We start from the raw sequence: 15,719 nt of genomic DNA, 5'->3' as shown, positions 1-15,719 counted from the left end.
GTCATGCCTTATACTTAATTCTGTTCAGTTAGGACAGCATCTGGCTAGACAAACCTTAGTGCAGCATGTGCTACAGCTTCACTAAGGCCCCATCTACACTTCCACTTGTCCTGCTGTTTCCCCTGGAAAAAACCTGTCATCAATTAAGTTTTCTGCAGATTGATGTTTGTTCCAGTTTGGCACTAAACAGGTTTTCCTGGGGAAAGCGGTGGGGCAAACAGAACAGTGTTTAGAAAGTATGGGGTAAGCAATAAATGTGGACAAGCCCCTAAATAAAAGTGGTTCTTCTGGATCCTGTGCAGTTGCCCTTCAGTAGTGAAGCCCTTATCTTTCCTTAAGCAGCATAAAAATCAGTGTGGCATGTCTTAGGTGTTGGAAGCTAGAAGGACTTGCCACTGCTATCACAATCCTGTGCAACTGCACAGGGTTTTTGCAAACCTACCTTAACATTCAGCATGCTTTATTATCTCGTTCATTAACTGCAAAAAGGATGTCATTTGTAAATCTCTGGAGCCCTTTCTTTCCATTTTGTTCTAGCTAAATCTGGTGCCATGATCTGCCTATATATCCTGCAGTAACTTCCTTTCTAGATGATGATTCTTCCATAATATCAGCTTTTCCCTTATCCTGTTTCTAACAAGCTTCTTGTGTGCAATTTGTTTCTTTTCTACCAGTGCTGCAACTAAACCATAAGCTGCCATAAGTTTAAACAAAATAAAGACAACTCGGGGGGGAAATATAGGAACTTTAATTGAACAAAGTCACAACTCAACATTTCTTATGGCCTTTGTGCCGTCTACTCTTCAGATTGTTTTCTGTACAATGAGAGCTTTGGGCTATCAAAAGGAAGTAGTTGGCACAGGGTCATGGAGGCATGGGTCACTGCACTTGAATACACCTCTCCTTGAATAAGCTGTAAACAAGGAAAATGGTTTGAATGTAAAACAAGTGATTTAACCTGTTATTAGACTTTGGAAAGCCATCTCTGTACAAAATAAAATAAAATCAGCAGGGCATGTGACTGTTTACTAAATCAGCTTCCACAGACGGTTAGCCAGCATTAATAGCCAGTGAAAGTGGTCGGTCCTACCAGAAGTAGAGAAAAGACAGCCTTGAAGGGGCTTTTAACATTTCCAGGCAGCTGCTCCAATAAATGCCCCGAGCTTTTGCAGTGCAGCCCAAAGAGCACCCACTCAAGAGTACAGCAGATGCAGTGAGAGGCATCAGCAAAAGTCATGCTGCTGTTTCTAGCTCCAGTGTGACCTTTGTGATAAAGTGTTTGATGTGTGCACACAGCTGGTGGGAACAGTAGGCCACCACCCATGTCTTCTCCAGTGTTGTAAAGTCCCTTCTACTCCCAAGTTGTGCTGCTGGTGTAACTGTTCACCAGATTGGGTTTTAAGAGGGTGGGGCAGGGAGCAAGGCCTAAAAGTTGCTTTGGCTGCCTACCATTAAAAATTAAAATTAAAGCCACAAACAAACTATAAGTTTGAGTCACTGAGAACACAGTCACTCTCTGGTTACCCTAGAATGCACAACTGACTTTGTTCACTGAATTGTGAGTGCCACACTTCCTGTGTATTTAGAAAGCCCTTTTTGTTCACCTTGGGGCAGCTATACCCTCCTTCATTATTGGGGGGGGGGGACTGGTGGCCCTCCTGCTATAAATAGAACTGAAACAGACCGTGCTCATGTGCAGTTTTAGTGCATGAGAAAGACTTTCCCCACCATTAACATTTCCTTACTTTTTGACAGAACCACTGCTAGATGTTTCAGTTTTTTAGTTTCTAGCTTCTACCTATCCTATAAAGCAGACCAGGAATCCTGCCAGCCTGCACTGTATAGAAAACTGAGTTACAAACGTAACAGTCATGATTAGATAAGGCCGAGGGGGTGATGATAGTAAAATAACCCCGCCTACCATTTGGAATTCCCGGGGGGGGGGCACTTTTCCCTCGGCACTCCAAAAGCACTGTAAGATACTACTAATGTATTTATTTACCACAGCCCCATCAAGGATTTTAAGTGTGGCACCGAAGTCTATCCCACACAGGGCCAGACTTTAATGAGACCTTGACATGGTGATGCTGCCCCTACTTTGAGGCACCCTCCTCTCCTCTCATGGCAGTGCGTGTTAGTTTTTTATTCTCCACCTTTTCAAGCAGGGCAGCCTGGCAATGGGGAGGCTCAGTTCAGCAGCTGAGTTCTCTGTCCTGGCAGGTGTCACAGGAAGGCTGACATCGTCACCTGTGTCCATGAGGGAGGGGGTGGTCATGTGTGGGAGAGAGGCCATGGCAGGCTGAAATCCGAAGTGCACTGCACTGGGCAAGCGAGAAAGCAAAACCAGGGGAGAGAGCTAAGTTAAAGGGTGCACTGCAGCTCACCATTACCACCACACCAAGGAAGTCCAACAGTCCAGATGGTCCCAAGAGAGAGGTGACGGGGATGAGGTGTGGCGTTGCTGCTTACTGTGTCACACACTCATCCCCAAGCAGGCTTCCCGCTTTCAGTTGGGAAGACATCTCAGCCAAGTCTCAGTTCAGTTTTGGCCTGCAGCAGGCAGCCATGACGCTGAATGTCCCCCAAGGTCCCCATATACTTTGCATTTTGGGAGACTTGGCATAGCGGCTGCCCACCACAGGCTTGAGGCTCCCCTTTAACCACAAGTGCTGTTGCCTCCAGGATAAATACACCAAGGGAGAGGGATAATGAGCCAATGGCAATGGTAGCAAGTAGCAGCAGCAATGCCCGATGGGATCCTATTGGCACCGAGGTGAGCAGGGTAGCAGTGGGCCCTTCTTAGCCTGACCAGCAGACCTTTTGACATCAGGCCTGACCCCTCACAGCCCCTGGGTAGTCAAGGCAACTCCTTCCCATGGTCTGCATTCACTAGTTCACAACATCCACCTCGGTTTCAGACACCGGAGAGGGGTCTGGCCTGACGCATTCGATGCTAACCAAGAGTTCGTCTACCCCACCGACATCTATCTCTTCCTCTTCCAAGCATGGAGGCACCTTATAGCCCAAGTGGTGTTGCAAAGGGCTCTTCTGCAAAGTCTGAGCATGGAGCTGTGTTTCGACACCACAGATACCCACTTCATAGGACAAAAAACCCCGGTCTTCATTGTCTGCCAAAGTGATGGGCAAAGGATCACCAAGGTTTGCAGGCATATTCTCTGACAGGGGCAGTTGATGCTGAGCTGTCCAATCATCCAGTTGGGGAGAAGCTGGTTTGTACCAGGTAAAACAGTCACTGCTGGTTTCAGACTTCACAAATGGAAAGTAGCTGGGAACAGGGTCTAGCAAGGGTCTCCCATTTGCTGAGCCATGAGCTTCTCTGCTGATCTTCATGTCAACAGCCTCCAGTTCCCCTTTTAGGAGACTGTTTTGGGTCTTGACCCACGGAGGACAGTCAGAGACTTCTGGAGAGCACATATCTTTTCTTTCAACTTCAGCACATTCTAGTGGACACTCATTTGCTCCTGGTGCAGGCCATAAAATATTCATGCCTTCAGGAATAGTGGCCTCTTGAGGCTCCTCAACAGCATCACCATCATCTGCCAGAAACATATCAAGCATGTGTTCCAACTCACCAGCTGAAACCAGCTTGTCATACTGCACATCCTCAGTCAGATGGTCTAGCAGAAACAGATCCAATTTATAAGGGTCTCCATCTTCCAAGGATACCTTGTTCTCAGCTTGTTCTCCCAGGTTCTTCTCATTAAGAGGTGGACTTTGTATTTTTGTTGGCAGACATCTAGTTGAGGTGACTGACTGTTGTGCATCTACTCCTTCCGGCTCAGGATACCTGGGCGGAGATCGAGAGCCCTCCTCTTTCACAGCACACATAGAGTTTGCTGGCCTGGTGGCCTGAGCTGAGGGAGATTCCTGCACCACCTCCCAGCAGCTGCCATTGATAGCTTTTCTGAGCCTTACCCGGCCAATCTGCCCTGCATTTTGGGGACAGCTAACACAAGGTTCACTGGCGTTGCGCTTTCTGCTCTTAGCAGCCTCTGGAGGGAGAGGCGGGCTCCAGAAACCATACAAATGGCTATCTTCTGCTTCTTTCTGCTCATCTTTGATCGGAAGACTTTTCTGCCTCCAGTGACGTCTGCTGGACCTTGAGGGTTTGCTGGATTCCACAGTGTCTTTGATAGCACATGGTACAGGCAAAGGTGATGAGGGGAGCTTTGAGCGACTGAGCTTAATCTTTTTTGACTCTTGCAAGCTGGTTGTAGCTTGGCTATCACCAGTCCCATCCTGTGTCCGCAAACTGTCATGCTCATTATTGCCTAATATATTCTTTCCCATGCCTGTAAGACGTTTTTTAACTTTAGTTCTAAGGGGCTCGGCGGTAACTGCTGGATCTTTAGGCATCTGGTCTTCATTCCCACTCGTCAATGCTTCTGGTTTTTCCTTCTTGACAGCTTTCTGGACAATGCTGCTATTGTTATCCATTTCCTTGGTGCATGGAACTTTCACTACAGTGTGCTGCATATTTGAAGACAGCCATGACGTCAAGGAACTACCACTGCAGGCAGGGGGAGACTGCAACAGCGTTAACTCTGGGATGGATAATGGACTAGATAGCTGTAGGCAATCCCGATTTAATCTAGGGCCCAGGGATTTTTTGACCAACTTTCCTCCCTCTAGATGAAGTGACTCCAGCTCTGACACCTGAAGCTGCCGTGCAGCTGCAAGAACATCCTGGGCTTCTTCCCGGGACACCTCCATCTCAGAGGTGTAGAGGAAATCCACCAGCTTACGTAAAGTCCCAATTTTCAGCCCCCGGATCTCTAGCACCACCTTGTGTCCTTTGGGGGGCATTTCTCGCTCCAAACGCTCTGTGAAGAAAGGGCTGCAGGCTGATAGAATGCAACAGTGAGCTGGAACAGCTTCCCCTGGAAACAACACAATTGTTAGCAGGTACTGTATCAACAAAGAAAACCAGATATTTGCCCCCTCTGGACAGAAGTTGGTCCCAAAGTGTTCCAGCCCCTAAATAAACATTTTTCTTGAGATTCCCCAAGTGTTATCTCACGACTAATTATAGAGCTGTACTGTTTAATCCTTCTTACGTACTGAGGCATATTATAGCATAAAACCATTTAGTTTTACGATCAGTCTGCTTATGAGTCTGTCTCAGCAGCTCATTTAAAACTGTTAAAACTTATTTTTACAATTCCTTCTGGACATGATACAATTAAAATAAAGAACAGAATGGTTGGAAAAAATAAGTTATTTTAGCTCACCCTGTTCTCTGCCCTCTCAGCTTTGAGGGCACTTAAGCACTAGCAAAAAGCAATTCACAGCATAAGATGTACTATACATTATTATAAGCATACACAGACTTTTCCCAGTACACATATACTCTTGTTTGTTTCAACTGGGTTTGCTTAGGAGAAGTTCTCAGTGGATTTGTACTCACATTTGTTTGTGAGCAGGCATTTTACAAACAAAGAACAATTTGCTATCATAAAAACACCACTATACTGGAGAGGCACATGGTTAAGAACTCTAGGCATAATCTAGCCGAAGTTCAGCACTGCAAAGCCTTGATTTCAATGGGAGAGTTAAGCTGTCCTGGAACTGCAGAACAGAAGGGAAGCACACCTATCCAGTGACCAGCAGACCAAGTTTAATTGATGTCAACTGCTTTGGGAGAGAAAACCAGTGGTGGCTCAGGTTTGCATGCAAAAAGTCCCTTCAATCCATGGCTGCTGTTAGTTAAGTTTAGACACTATTGAGTTAGATGGACCAATGGGTTCTACTCATTGCAAGAAAGCTGCCTACATTTCTAAGGACCCTATGACACTGAGAACAGGCTCTGGGAAATCCATCTATCACATCCAATAGGCCATAAACATCATTAATTAATTGTTGCGGATGTTTCCTTTTTGTTAACCATGCAGTCTAAGCTTGAAAAATACTTGAAATTTCTAGGAGTCACTGTCAAAATTTTAGGTGCTGGATCCTTAAAGCATAAGTGCTGGCCAGGAATTTCCAGGCACCTGGGAATTTCCAACTCTGTTAGGAAGCAAAGCACCCTTAACTTAAACCCTCCCAGCTTTAAGTATTACCTTCTGCTTGTAGGACAACATCACAAAATAAGTCAGCTCTCTGTTGCCGGTGGAGCTGCAGGAACACCATACGGAGAAGGCGGGAATTCCGATACAAAATCTTGGGATTCGCAGCTGGAGGGCTCATGGCAGCAGAATTTCCACTTTGTCAGGCACCAGATTCTGTGGGGTAGACACAGTTCTGAGGATGCAGCTATCAAGGTCTATGAACCTAAAGTCATCTTGGAAGAAAGACCCAATGAATTCAGTGGGATGTACTCCTAAGAAAGCATGCACAAAATTAAAAATACTAGTGGTAATGCTTGAAAATAAGGCTGCAGCCTGAGGCAGAAGATATAGCTATGCAATACAAATAAAGGGAATGTGCAATGAAGAGGTAAATATGGAAGATTATCAGAGAAGCTGAAGGAAGTCCAAAAAGAGATAATTTGTGAAATTTGGATACAATTGTTTAAGTGTATTGAAATTTAATAAAAATTTATGAAAAAAGAAGAAGAAAAAATAAAATCTGTGCGCAGAACAAACAAACAAACAAAAAAAGATATAGCTATGCAAGTTTTCCTTCATGTAATTTTGCTGAAGAATATTCTTAAACTGCAGCACTTTCCCCCATCATACTGTCAGCAATCCCCAAGACTTATTTTAGCTTTACTTCAATGAATAAATACATTGTGCTTAAGATTTTCCAATATGCCCAAATAGCCAGGAATGAAGTAGAAGAACTTGTGAACTGTTAATACCTGTGTTCTTCCTCTCTTGCAACACTGATCATGTCAGTTGCTCAAGCAATACTGCAAACCTTTTCACACCCCATTCTGAGGCACATGACTTCAGACACACAGGTTGTCAATTTCAATTTTTAAAATACACAGTAAACAAGGCAGTTCAAAAATTAAAATATTAATAGATTTTAAGCAGAACTCTATCATTCCATAGCAGTCTACAGGGTTAGGTGTGTTGCACCTTACTATGGAAAAAATTCCAACACTGTCTGAAATCTACATTTGGGTGGGGGGAGAGTGCTGATCTCCCAAAAATTCAGGGACCATTTAAAACTCCGGAAGCCAAATTCACACAACCTTAGCCACAGTCTATATCAATCCTGTTGTTCCTTGAAAAATACTGCTGTTGAACGTGTTTTTACTCAGACTAGCTGCCATCCAATTAGAAAACTGGATGCAGAGTAAACTGCAATGTGAAAAGACACTAGTAGTCATCACACAAGTGCAGATGAGCATGGAAGAGAAGGTGAAAGTGTAATGCACAGAAGTTCCATAGGAGTTGCAGGGGAAAGGAAACCACAAGGTCACATGAAGGCATCTCCATGCAAATGACCTCACTGAGTTTCAAGCTACTAATGTGAACATACATTAGTACTTGTTGGCCAAATACAAGCTCAGACAAACCACTGCTACATGCTAAAATGAACTTTACCGTGAATATTAAAAATATTAATACTCCATTGTATTTAATACTACTTGTGTACCCATATGTTTCTAGAATAACATTTTATAGCTTATGAAGCAATATTGTACAATCAGATGGCTGGTGTTCTTAACATTCCCATAAACAATACTGTGAATAACTTTGGAAGTTTTATAAATATTGCAACAAATTCCACATAATAGCAGCATTAAGTAAACGTTTACTTGGGTGTCCCAAGTAGCAGTTATAATTAGGCAAACTTGAAATAAAAATGCATGAAACCAACGGCTGACAAAGACATGGCATCCAAAATTCATTTGATAATAAAACAATGGATCACTATACCAAGTAAATTTGGACTTGTGGATCGCCTAACCCCTTATTTAAAAATATATTATTCCTTGCTGTTTCGGTATAGCATACATTTTACAATGGAACAAGAGCAAAAAAAACACACCTGAGAATTTAATTAACAAAACAATAAACCTGTTTTGCCAGATTACAGTAAACAAGGTATATATAATATAGTAATAATAATTTATTATTTATACCCCGCCCATCTGGCTGGGTTTCCCCAGCCACTCTGGGCAGCTTCCAACCAAACATTAAAATACAATAATTCATCATATATTAAAAGCTTCCCTAAACAGGGCTGCCTTCAGATGTCTTCTAAAAGTTGAATAGTTGTTGATTTCTTTGACATCTGATGGGAGGGTGTTCCAGAGGGTGGGCCCCACTACCAAGAAGGCCCTCTGCCTGGTTCCCTGTAACTTTGCTTCTCACAGTGAGGGAACTGCCAGAAGGCCCTTGGAGCTGGACCTCAGTGTCCGGGCTGAACGATGGGAGTGAAGACGCTCCTTCAGGTATACAGGACCAAGGCAGTTTAGGGCTTTAAAGGTCAGTACCAACACTAGGGCTTTAAAGGTCAGCACAAACTGAATTGTGCTCAGAAACTTACTGGGAGCCAATGTAGGTCTTTCAAGACCAGTGTTATGTGGTCTTGTGGCTAAGAATTCACCATTTCCACAAAGGACAGGAATTTATAAAAAATGGTAAATAAGGGAGGGAAATCACTCTTTAAACTGTATAAAAGCATAATATTTCAACTGGAAATCAGAAAAAAGTTTGCAAAAAACAAAACACATCAAATTTTGTTACAGTCTCCATATGACATCAAATTATGCCAAAAACAAACCATTTTTCAAACTGATGAGTATCTTAATCTGAAGCGTTAGTCATCAGAAATTCTCTGTTCCTTTAAGTCATCAGAAGTTGCCCCAGTTGTAAATGGATCACCTTTCACAGAAAATGTCTCTCTTAATATGCCTTCCTATGTTACTCCCAGCTGTATATCAGCACTGATCCTCCTGCAGCAACTTCAACTGGTAACCCATTATTTAGTTTGCATGCAAAAGAACATCAGCTGGTGGATGTTGGTCCTACATCCAAGATTTAAAAGACCAGTATGATACAAATATGCCTTCTTGAAGTATTTCTTTCTTCAACAGTGGCCAACTAGATGCCTCTGGAAACTCAAGCAGGACATGATGACAGTATCTCTTTCTTCTTGCTGCTACCCAGCAACGGCGTTCAGTAGCATAATACTTGCTTCTGAACCACAGGGTGTGTGTGTGTGTGTGTGTGTGTGTGCGCGCGCACGTGCGCGCGCGCACACACACACACACACACACACACACAGAGCTATCATTACTAGTAGCCAAAGGAAATCTCATCCAGTTTTCTAACCCCCTTTTAAAGCCATCTAAACTAGTCGCTACCTCATTTTATAGCAATAAATTCTATACACTAATTGTGCACCACGTGAAACAAGTCTCTCTTTTGCCAATCCTGCATTATATGCCAGTTTCATCCGCTGCTAACAGTCATGGTATACTGCTGATGTTATGAGCTGATACTCTGATTCTACAATGCTCTGTTATGTAAAAGGAATAAAAACTTCTAAATCCGCTTTCTCTCCCTTAGCAATAATGTTATAGACCTGTCACAGCCGACTACATCATTTCTTACTTCAAAACTAAAATCCCCAAATATTGTAACTTTTCTTCATAAGGAAGGTGCTTCACTCCCATGGTCGTTTGGGCTGTGCTTTCATGCAACTTCTCCATAGAATCAGAGTTGGGAGGGACCATGAAAGTCATCAAACCCAACCTGCAATGCAGGAAACTTTTGCCCAACATGGGGCACAAACCACGACCCTGAGATTAAGAGTCTCATGTTCTACCAGCTGAGCTATCCGGTGCCACAATATCCTTTCTCAGTTGGGGAAACCAGAACTTTGCCATCTCTTATCTTTTCATAAGTCATTATGTAGATCTAGGACAGAGGTCAGCACACTTTTTCAGCAGGGGGCCAGTCCACTGCCCCTCAGACCTTGTGGAGGGCTGGACTATATGGGGGGGGGAATGAATTAATTTCTGTGCCCCACAAATAACAGGACACATTCTACTCATGTAAAAACACACTGATTCCTGGAGCATCTGCAGGCTGGATTTAGAAGGCTATTGAGCTGGATCCGGCCCCTGGGCCTTAGTTTGCCTACCCATGATCTAAGTGCTAGTTTTACACTTACACAGGTCAAGTCACACATTCTCTGGTGTCTCCTTCAGAAGTCCAGAGGGTGGTAGCAAGAGAACTAGCTGTTTTTGGTGGCAACCTTGTGGAATCATATCCCCAACCAAGGAAAGCTTTCCTAGTGCCAACACTGATAACTTTTTGGTGCCAGATGAAAACATTTTTACTCTTGTAGACATGTAGGTGGATCTTACTGTTGTGGATCTTACAGCTATTTTAGCTGGAATCTTGCTGGTTATCATTGTGTTTTAAAGTGAAAGGGTATTTACCATATGCTCTTTAATCTTATTGTGGATTATGTATATAATTTAAGGCAGACAGGAAAGCAGCAACCCAGCCCCAGCTGAGAAACTTTCACATGGAGGGGTTTGAGTACATATTAGTATGCCTAATACTCAACTCCTAACAAGATCACACCCTTTGACTCTGCATTCATGCAAAACACCTGCTCTTTCTCCCCATGGCACCACACAAACACCAGCATGAAGCAGAATCCTCATCTTTAAACAAATACACATCAAAGGGTAACCAAAATCTACCTTTGCTCCAATCCTGATTGTGAGAACAAGGGAACTGCTAAACTGTGTTTAGAATTTCAGCCTTAGTATAGATTGGTTACTACTTTACAAACATACCTAGGAGTAAATCCCACTTCCCTCAATGCAAGTTATTTCTGGGTAGACATGCATAGGATGATACTGCCAGCGATCTTGAGTATACACCCTAATTGTTGTTCTGGGTAGAGTTCCAATGTCTTTAACAGCTAACAGGCCAAAATTCAACAGGGCAAGTTTCTCTCTGCACCTATGTGCCAAAATTAAGGCAAAAGCCCTCGTTCTGCATGTAAGCTTTTTACCCACTCACCAAAAACAACTGACCATCAGAAAAGGAACAGCAGCTAATTTTCTTCCCAAAAAGCTTCATTCAGCTTCTATTTAGGATACCAGTTTAATTCTAAACTATCCTAAACAGATAATTTTAAACTGTTTTACCCCCAGGCCAGTAGTATCTGGTTTTATTTCATTGTAATTCTACATGTCAAGTGGCGATATTTTTGTTACACTGCTGTGCATTAAAAATGCATTTCACCTTTCCACCGCCTTGGGCCTTCGAGGCAACGAGGGCTGCAGACGCCCCACACCTCTGAAACCCGTTTCCCCACCGCTCAAAGAATTATGTAGTCCCAGCAACCCTTAATCTGCAGGGCCCAGAATTATTCAAGGGGAAGAACGCGCTTCGAAATGTGCCTTTTTAAAGGTATATCCCAAACCGGTAAAGAAGGCGCCACGAGGAACCAACTTCCATCAAGAGTGGCAGGTATGGGGCATACATATTACAACCAAACAGAAGAAGAAACCTACAAACCAACCGTTGAGAGCCTCCCGTCCCTGAGGAAACGTCGACTCGCTTCCCCCCTCGACGCCCCACCCCAGGCCCACGGAAAGAGGGAGAGAGCCCTCAGGGGCGCCTGCCCTGGACTCCCCGGGGAGCCGCCCGGCCCCTTCCTCCGCGGCAGGAGCTGCCACCGGCGGGTGCCCGTCCGCAGTCGGAGCCTCTCGGCCAGGAGCGCCGCTTCGGCGTGGCGCTGCAGCGGCCGGTGGGAGCCGCTTCCCGGCAGGAGCTGCCTTCCTCGCGCCACGCCGCCCGCGCGAGGCTCCCCGCAAAAAAGGGCGCCGAGTGGCAGAAACAGCCCTTTCATTGGCTGAGGGCCCCAGGGTGGGCGGGGCCGGCTTTCGGCAGGACGGAACGAGGTCCTTAAACATATAGACCCCTCTTAATAAAGAGGGAAGGGGGTGCGGAGGTTGCCAAGGCACTTTGGGCTGCGCCTGGTTATGGGGTTGTTGTGCTTCCAAAGTTGGGCAAGCATGGCAGGAACGTGGGAAGGGGAGCAGAAGCGGGGTCACACACGCAGAGCTCCCTTCCAGTTTCTTTCAAGGGCCCGCCATTGTTCTCTTACTCCCAATTATTGGCCACGACCCACCCGCTGGCTCCTGGCCTTTCTCTCGCTGCCTCTTTCTCTCCTTCACGGCTGCCAGAAATGCCTGCTTCTAGCCAAGGGTTGGGGGAGTTGCACTGATAACCGATGAGCTAAAGAGGCTGGATGAGGCCCCGGAGTTGCCAGTTGTTTGACTCCACCTGCTTTCATTCAAAATAGTAGGTCAGAAGTTGCATCGTGAAGAGGCAGCCATGTGCTTGTCAGGCAGGACCACCGCCCCACCTGCCCAAAGCAACAGCAACCCTGGAGGGAAAAGAAAGGAATGTCCATCAGATTTACAAGGGCACTCTCCTTAATGTATTGCTGCATTCAGGCTGCCATCATAAACACACTTGCTAGCAAGCGAGTCCTGTTGAACACAGTGGGATTTACTTATGAGTAGACATGCATAAGGTTGCATGGTGAAAACACGATGGAAGCTTATGACGAATCTTTGGAGTCTCACACACTCAGGGATGTGTTCTTAGGGATTTGAATTCCTTACATTTAATATACTCTGTTTTTTTACGGGAAGGGGCTTTCCTTTAGTTTATCCATAAACGAGAGATGTGATACAAAGGTGACATGATTTCCTCATACTTTTCTTCCTTTAAGCTAGTGGCAAATGCTTTCTACTGAGTATAAAAATCAGTAGGTATTCATTTCCTCCTAGCCTGTACTACGCAGGATATCATCCAGTTTAATGAGAGTTTATGACTGCCAGCTAAACACTTGTTGCACTGAGCTAATCTCTAGGTATGCATGCAGGACTCGAGTCCAGGAAGAAAGTAGTTGTAGAGAATGCCCAGCAGACACTCAGTCCATCGCTTTGCAGATGCATGCATAAGGAGCCCACTGGAATACATGGGTTTGGATGCCTTTCTGCAGAGAACAGGACTGCAACTTAGGCAGTAATAACTGGGTAGTTCAGGGCTGTTTCCCATATTGCAGATTAGTGAATACATTGGTGAACTGAGCATACCTCTTTGTTTCAGTGTGTGTACATGGGCATAGCCAGGGGGGCAGGGGGGCAGCTGCCCCCCAGTCAAGTAAAACAATAGAAATACTTAACTAACTGACTAATCACTTCGGTTTTGCTCCCCAACAAAAGTCCTGGCCCCCCAACAAAAATCCTGGCTGTGCCCATGTGTGTGTATCTGAAAAGCTAGCTTCAAATGTGTACTTACATCACATCTTATAGGAAACACTGAATGTACTCCTCATACATAATTTGTGATATGGTCCTAAACAGGGCCAGATCCAGCTTTGAGGTGCCTCTGGACAATATGTCCACTGTCGGTCCCCTTCTCCATTGTGGGCATAGCTGGTTGCTGTGACAGTGCACCAAGCAGCACCGATGGATGTGTCCGGCTACTCTCTAGTTTCCCACAGTGCCCCAGAATGATGCTAGATCAGGTGCATTGTGGGAAATGAACAGGGTGGCTAGGTCCAGCCACTTGGGGCTGCTTGGAGCATCCCCCCCACCCCAATTAAGGGAGTTGGAACAGTGTAAACATCAGTAGTGGTATGACTGCTACCCAAGAATGCCAGGTACTGATGCCAGCCTAGGTCCTGAAGTTTTTTCTTCCCGTTCATTTTCACTTTTATCAAATATTGTGCCACACTAATTGATCAAATAATCTGAAGCAAGGGGACCACCTCTTGAATAAACACTAAAATAGAAAAGATTATTTTTTCACTTTTTGTGATTTCATTTAATTTATACCACATTGGGCAAAGATTCATCATTTGTAACTGTTCTGCTGTTGGTCTGTTTATAAAAATGGTTGATGTGTCAATATATTGCTTTTTAATGAGGATAGCAAGATATCGTGAAAAGTCGTTACCTTCAGAAATGGCACTAACCAATGTACAAGCAAGATTTTATAAGGCAAATTTGTAAGGTAAATAGCTCTGCTGGAGAAGCTTGATTATTTCAAAGATTTTAATTTTAATGTATTCGTTATGATTAATAGTTACATATAAAAATTGTAATTGGTATAATGGAATTTTAAGCTTAGCTATGTAAAGTTATGGGCTGTACTTAGTCATTATTTTATTCATTGAGTCAACTGACAAGTTTTAATGAAATTGATTCTCACTGATTTATGCTTAATTAATTTTGCTTTACTTCTCATCTCATCTAATATATAATGTCCCTCTCTCCTGCTTTATATTATGACCTGAAAATGTGAAATAAAATGAATAAAAATCCAGACTCTTCTGTGTGTGGTATTCCAGAATAACCAATATGGTTTCATTCCCTAGTTATGCTTATGTCACTGTTTAGGTTTATGTCACATACTCAGTTATGTTTTGAGATGCTGGATATATTTATTGTATAATATTTTTTAATATTACTTATTTTAATTGATATTGTTCTTAGCCATCTTAAAGATATTTTGGAATGGCAGGTACAGGGTAAAAAACATGTTAATACATATTAATATGTTAATACATGCATGTTTACATCATTCAGTGATATTTACGTTCTGCTGCCTCACATTACAAAAATGGCAGTGAAATCAGAGCAGACAGAGTATAGGCTACACTTAGATCAGGCTTCCTCAACCTCGGCCCTCCAGATGTTTTTGAGACTACAATTCCCATCATCCCTGACCACTGATCCTGCTAGCTAGGGAACATGGGAGTTGTAGGCCAGAAACATCTGGAGGGCCAAGGTTGAGGAAGCCTGACTTAGATTATCATACTGGGCTAGGAAACCTGTGGCCCTTTAAATGTTTTAAGGCTACAGCTCCCATCATCCCTGCCCATTAGCTATGCTGGCAGGGGCTGATAGGAATTGCAATCCAAAACCATCTTGGAGGGCTATGGGTTCCCCTTCCCTGTTTTCAAAAGGTCAGCCGTCATAAAGGCCAGCTTGCAAATTACAAGGAAGGGTGATAGAGAAAGTAGAAGTGACTCACACATCTTTTCATGCATTACGGTATTATGCAAGGGTGTATGTGCTCAATATCGCATCCTGATTTAACCATATATTTGGAAAGTTTTGAAAGAAGGAAGGGGTGGCCTGCAATGTGGACATGTGTTAAAGTATTCATAACAGCAGCTCCATGAGTCAACAGCATGAGAGCCAAGCAACTCACACTATCACATCCCTTTTGTGGCTTCCCCGTGGGAATATACCAGAGGTGGTTATACTCAGAAATAGCCAGCAATACACAATCCGATTGCAGTGTTAACAAAGCTCAGACCTCAAAAGAAATAGGAAACATTTTGGTCCAAATGGAACAGGAAGAAGCTAGAAGATAGAAGACTTCAGATGTGATTTTTGAAAAAAATAATAAATAAATAAAGAGGTGCCAGCACCCAAAGTCTGATTCACGCGCTTAAAGCCTGCGGAAAACAGGACTGAGCAGTCTGCCCATCAGCTGGCGAGTGAAAGGTTCAATTCTGCTCAGTTTGAGTGCATGAGGGAATCCCCTGCAGGGAACTCATTCACCCCAAAACTGCAGCAAATGACACTGACAGTGAACTCTCTGCCCATCAGGTGATGCATGGAGAGTTCAATTCTGCTTGCTATCTTCCTCCACCACCCAAATGTCAATCACCTGTTGTCGGGATTTCATCAGATGATTTGATGGGTGGTCCACATCTCTGCTATAAAAAAGAAACTGATACTCTGT

At 43.9% G+C, this 15,719-nt stretch overlaps 1 protein-coding gene across 4 annotated transcripts; it reads right to left on the bottom strand.

Annotated features, from left to right (window-relative positions):
• Positions 1-732: 732 nt before the first annotated feature.
• BTBD18 (BTB domain containing 18) lies at positions 733-11,722 on the bottom strand. Of its 4 annotated transcripts, none has more exons than XM_080994383.1 (3): positions 11,463-11,722; positions 6,081-6,340; positions 733-4,901 (listed from the first exon to the last, which is right to left on the bottom strand). In XM_080994383.1, exons 2-3 carry the CDS (start codon positions 6,205-6,207, stop codon positions 2,890-2,892), a joined length of 2,139 nt encoding a protein of 712 aa, XP_080850509.1. In that variant the 5' UTR covers positions 6,208-6,340; positions 11,463-11,722; the 3' UTR covers positions 733-2,889. The 4 variants fall into 4 exon arrangements, with proteins under 4 accessions (XP_080850509.1, XP_080850510.1, XP_080850511.1 ...); XM_080994384.1 differs by having other exon boundaries at positions 6,081-6,301; positions 11,467-11,722; XM_080994385.1 differs by having other exon boundaries at positions 6,081-6,242; positions 11,467-11,722.
• Positions 11,723-15,719: the final 3,997 nt, after the last annotated feature.

Source organism: Podarcis pityusensis, assembly GCF_964106645.2.
Source record: "Podarcis pityusensis genome assembly, chromosome: 1".
Taxonomy (NCBI): domain Eukaryota; kingdom Metazoa; phylum Chordata; class Lepidosauria; order Squamata; family Lacertidae; genus Podarcis; species Podarcis pityusensis.
Note: the sequence above shows the minus strand (reverse complement) of the source record. Positions and strands in the feature narration are given on the sequence as shown.

Excerpts from the sequence above, each read along its gene's own strand:
- BTBD18 (XM_080994383.1), bottom strand. The coding sequence starts at position 6,207 with ATGAGCCCTCCAGCTGCGAATCCCAAGATTTTGTATCGGAATTCCCGC. Across the intron at positions 4,902-6,080 it reads TGTTGTCCTACAAGCAGAAG|GGGAAGCTGTTCCAGCTCAC; the intron begins GTAATACTTAAA and ends TGTTGTTTCCAG.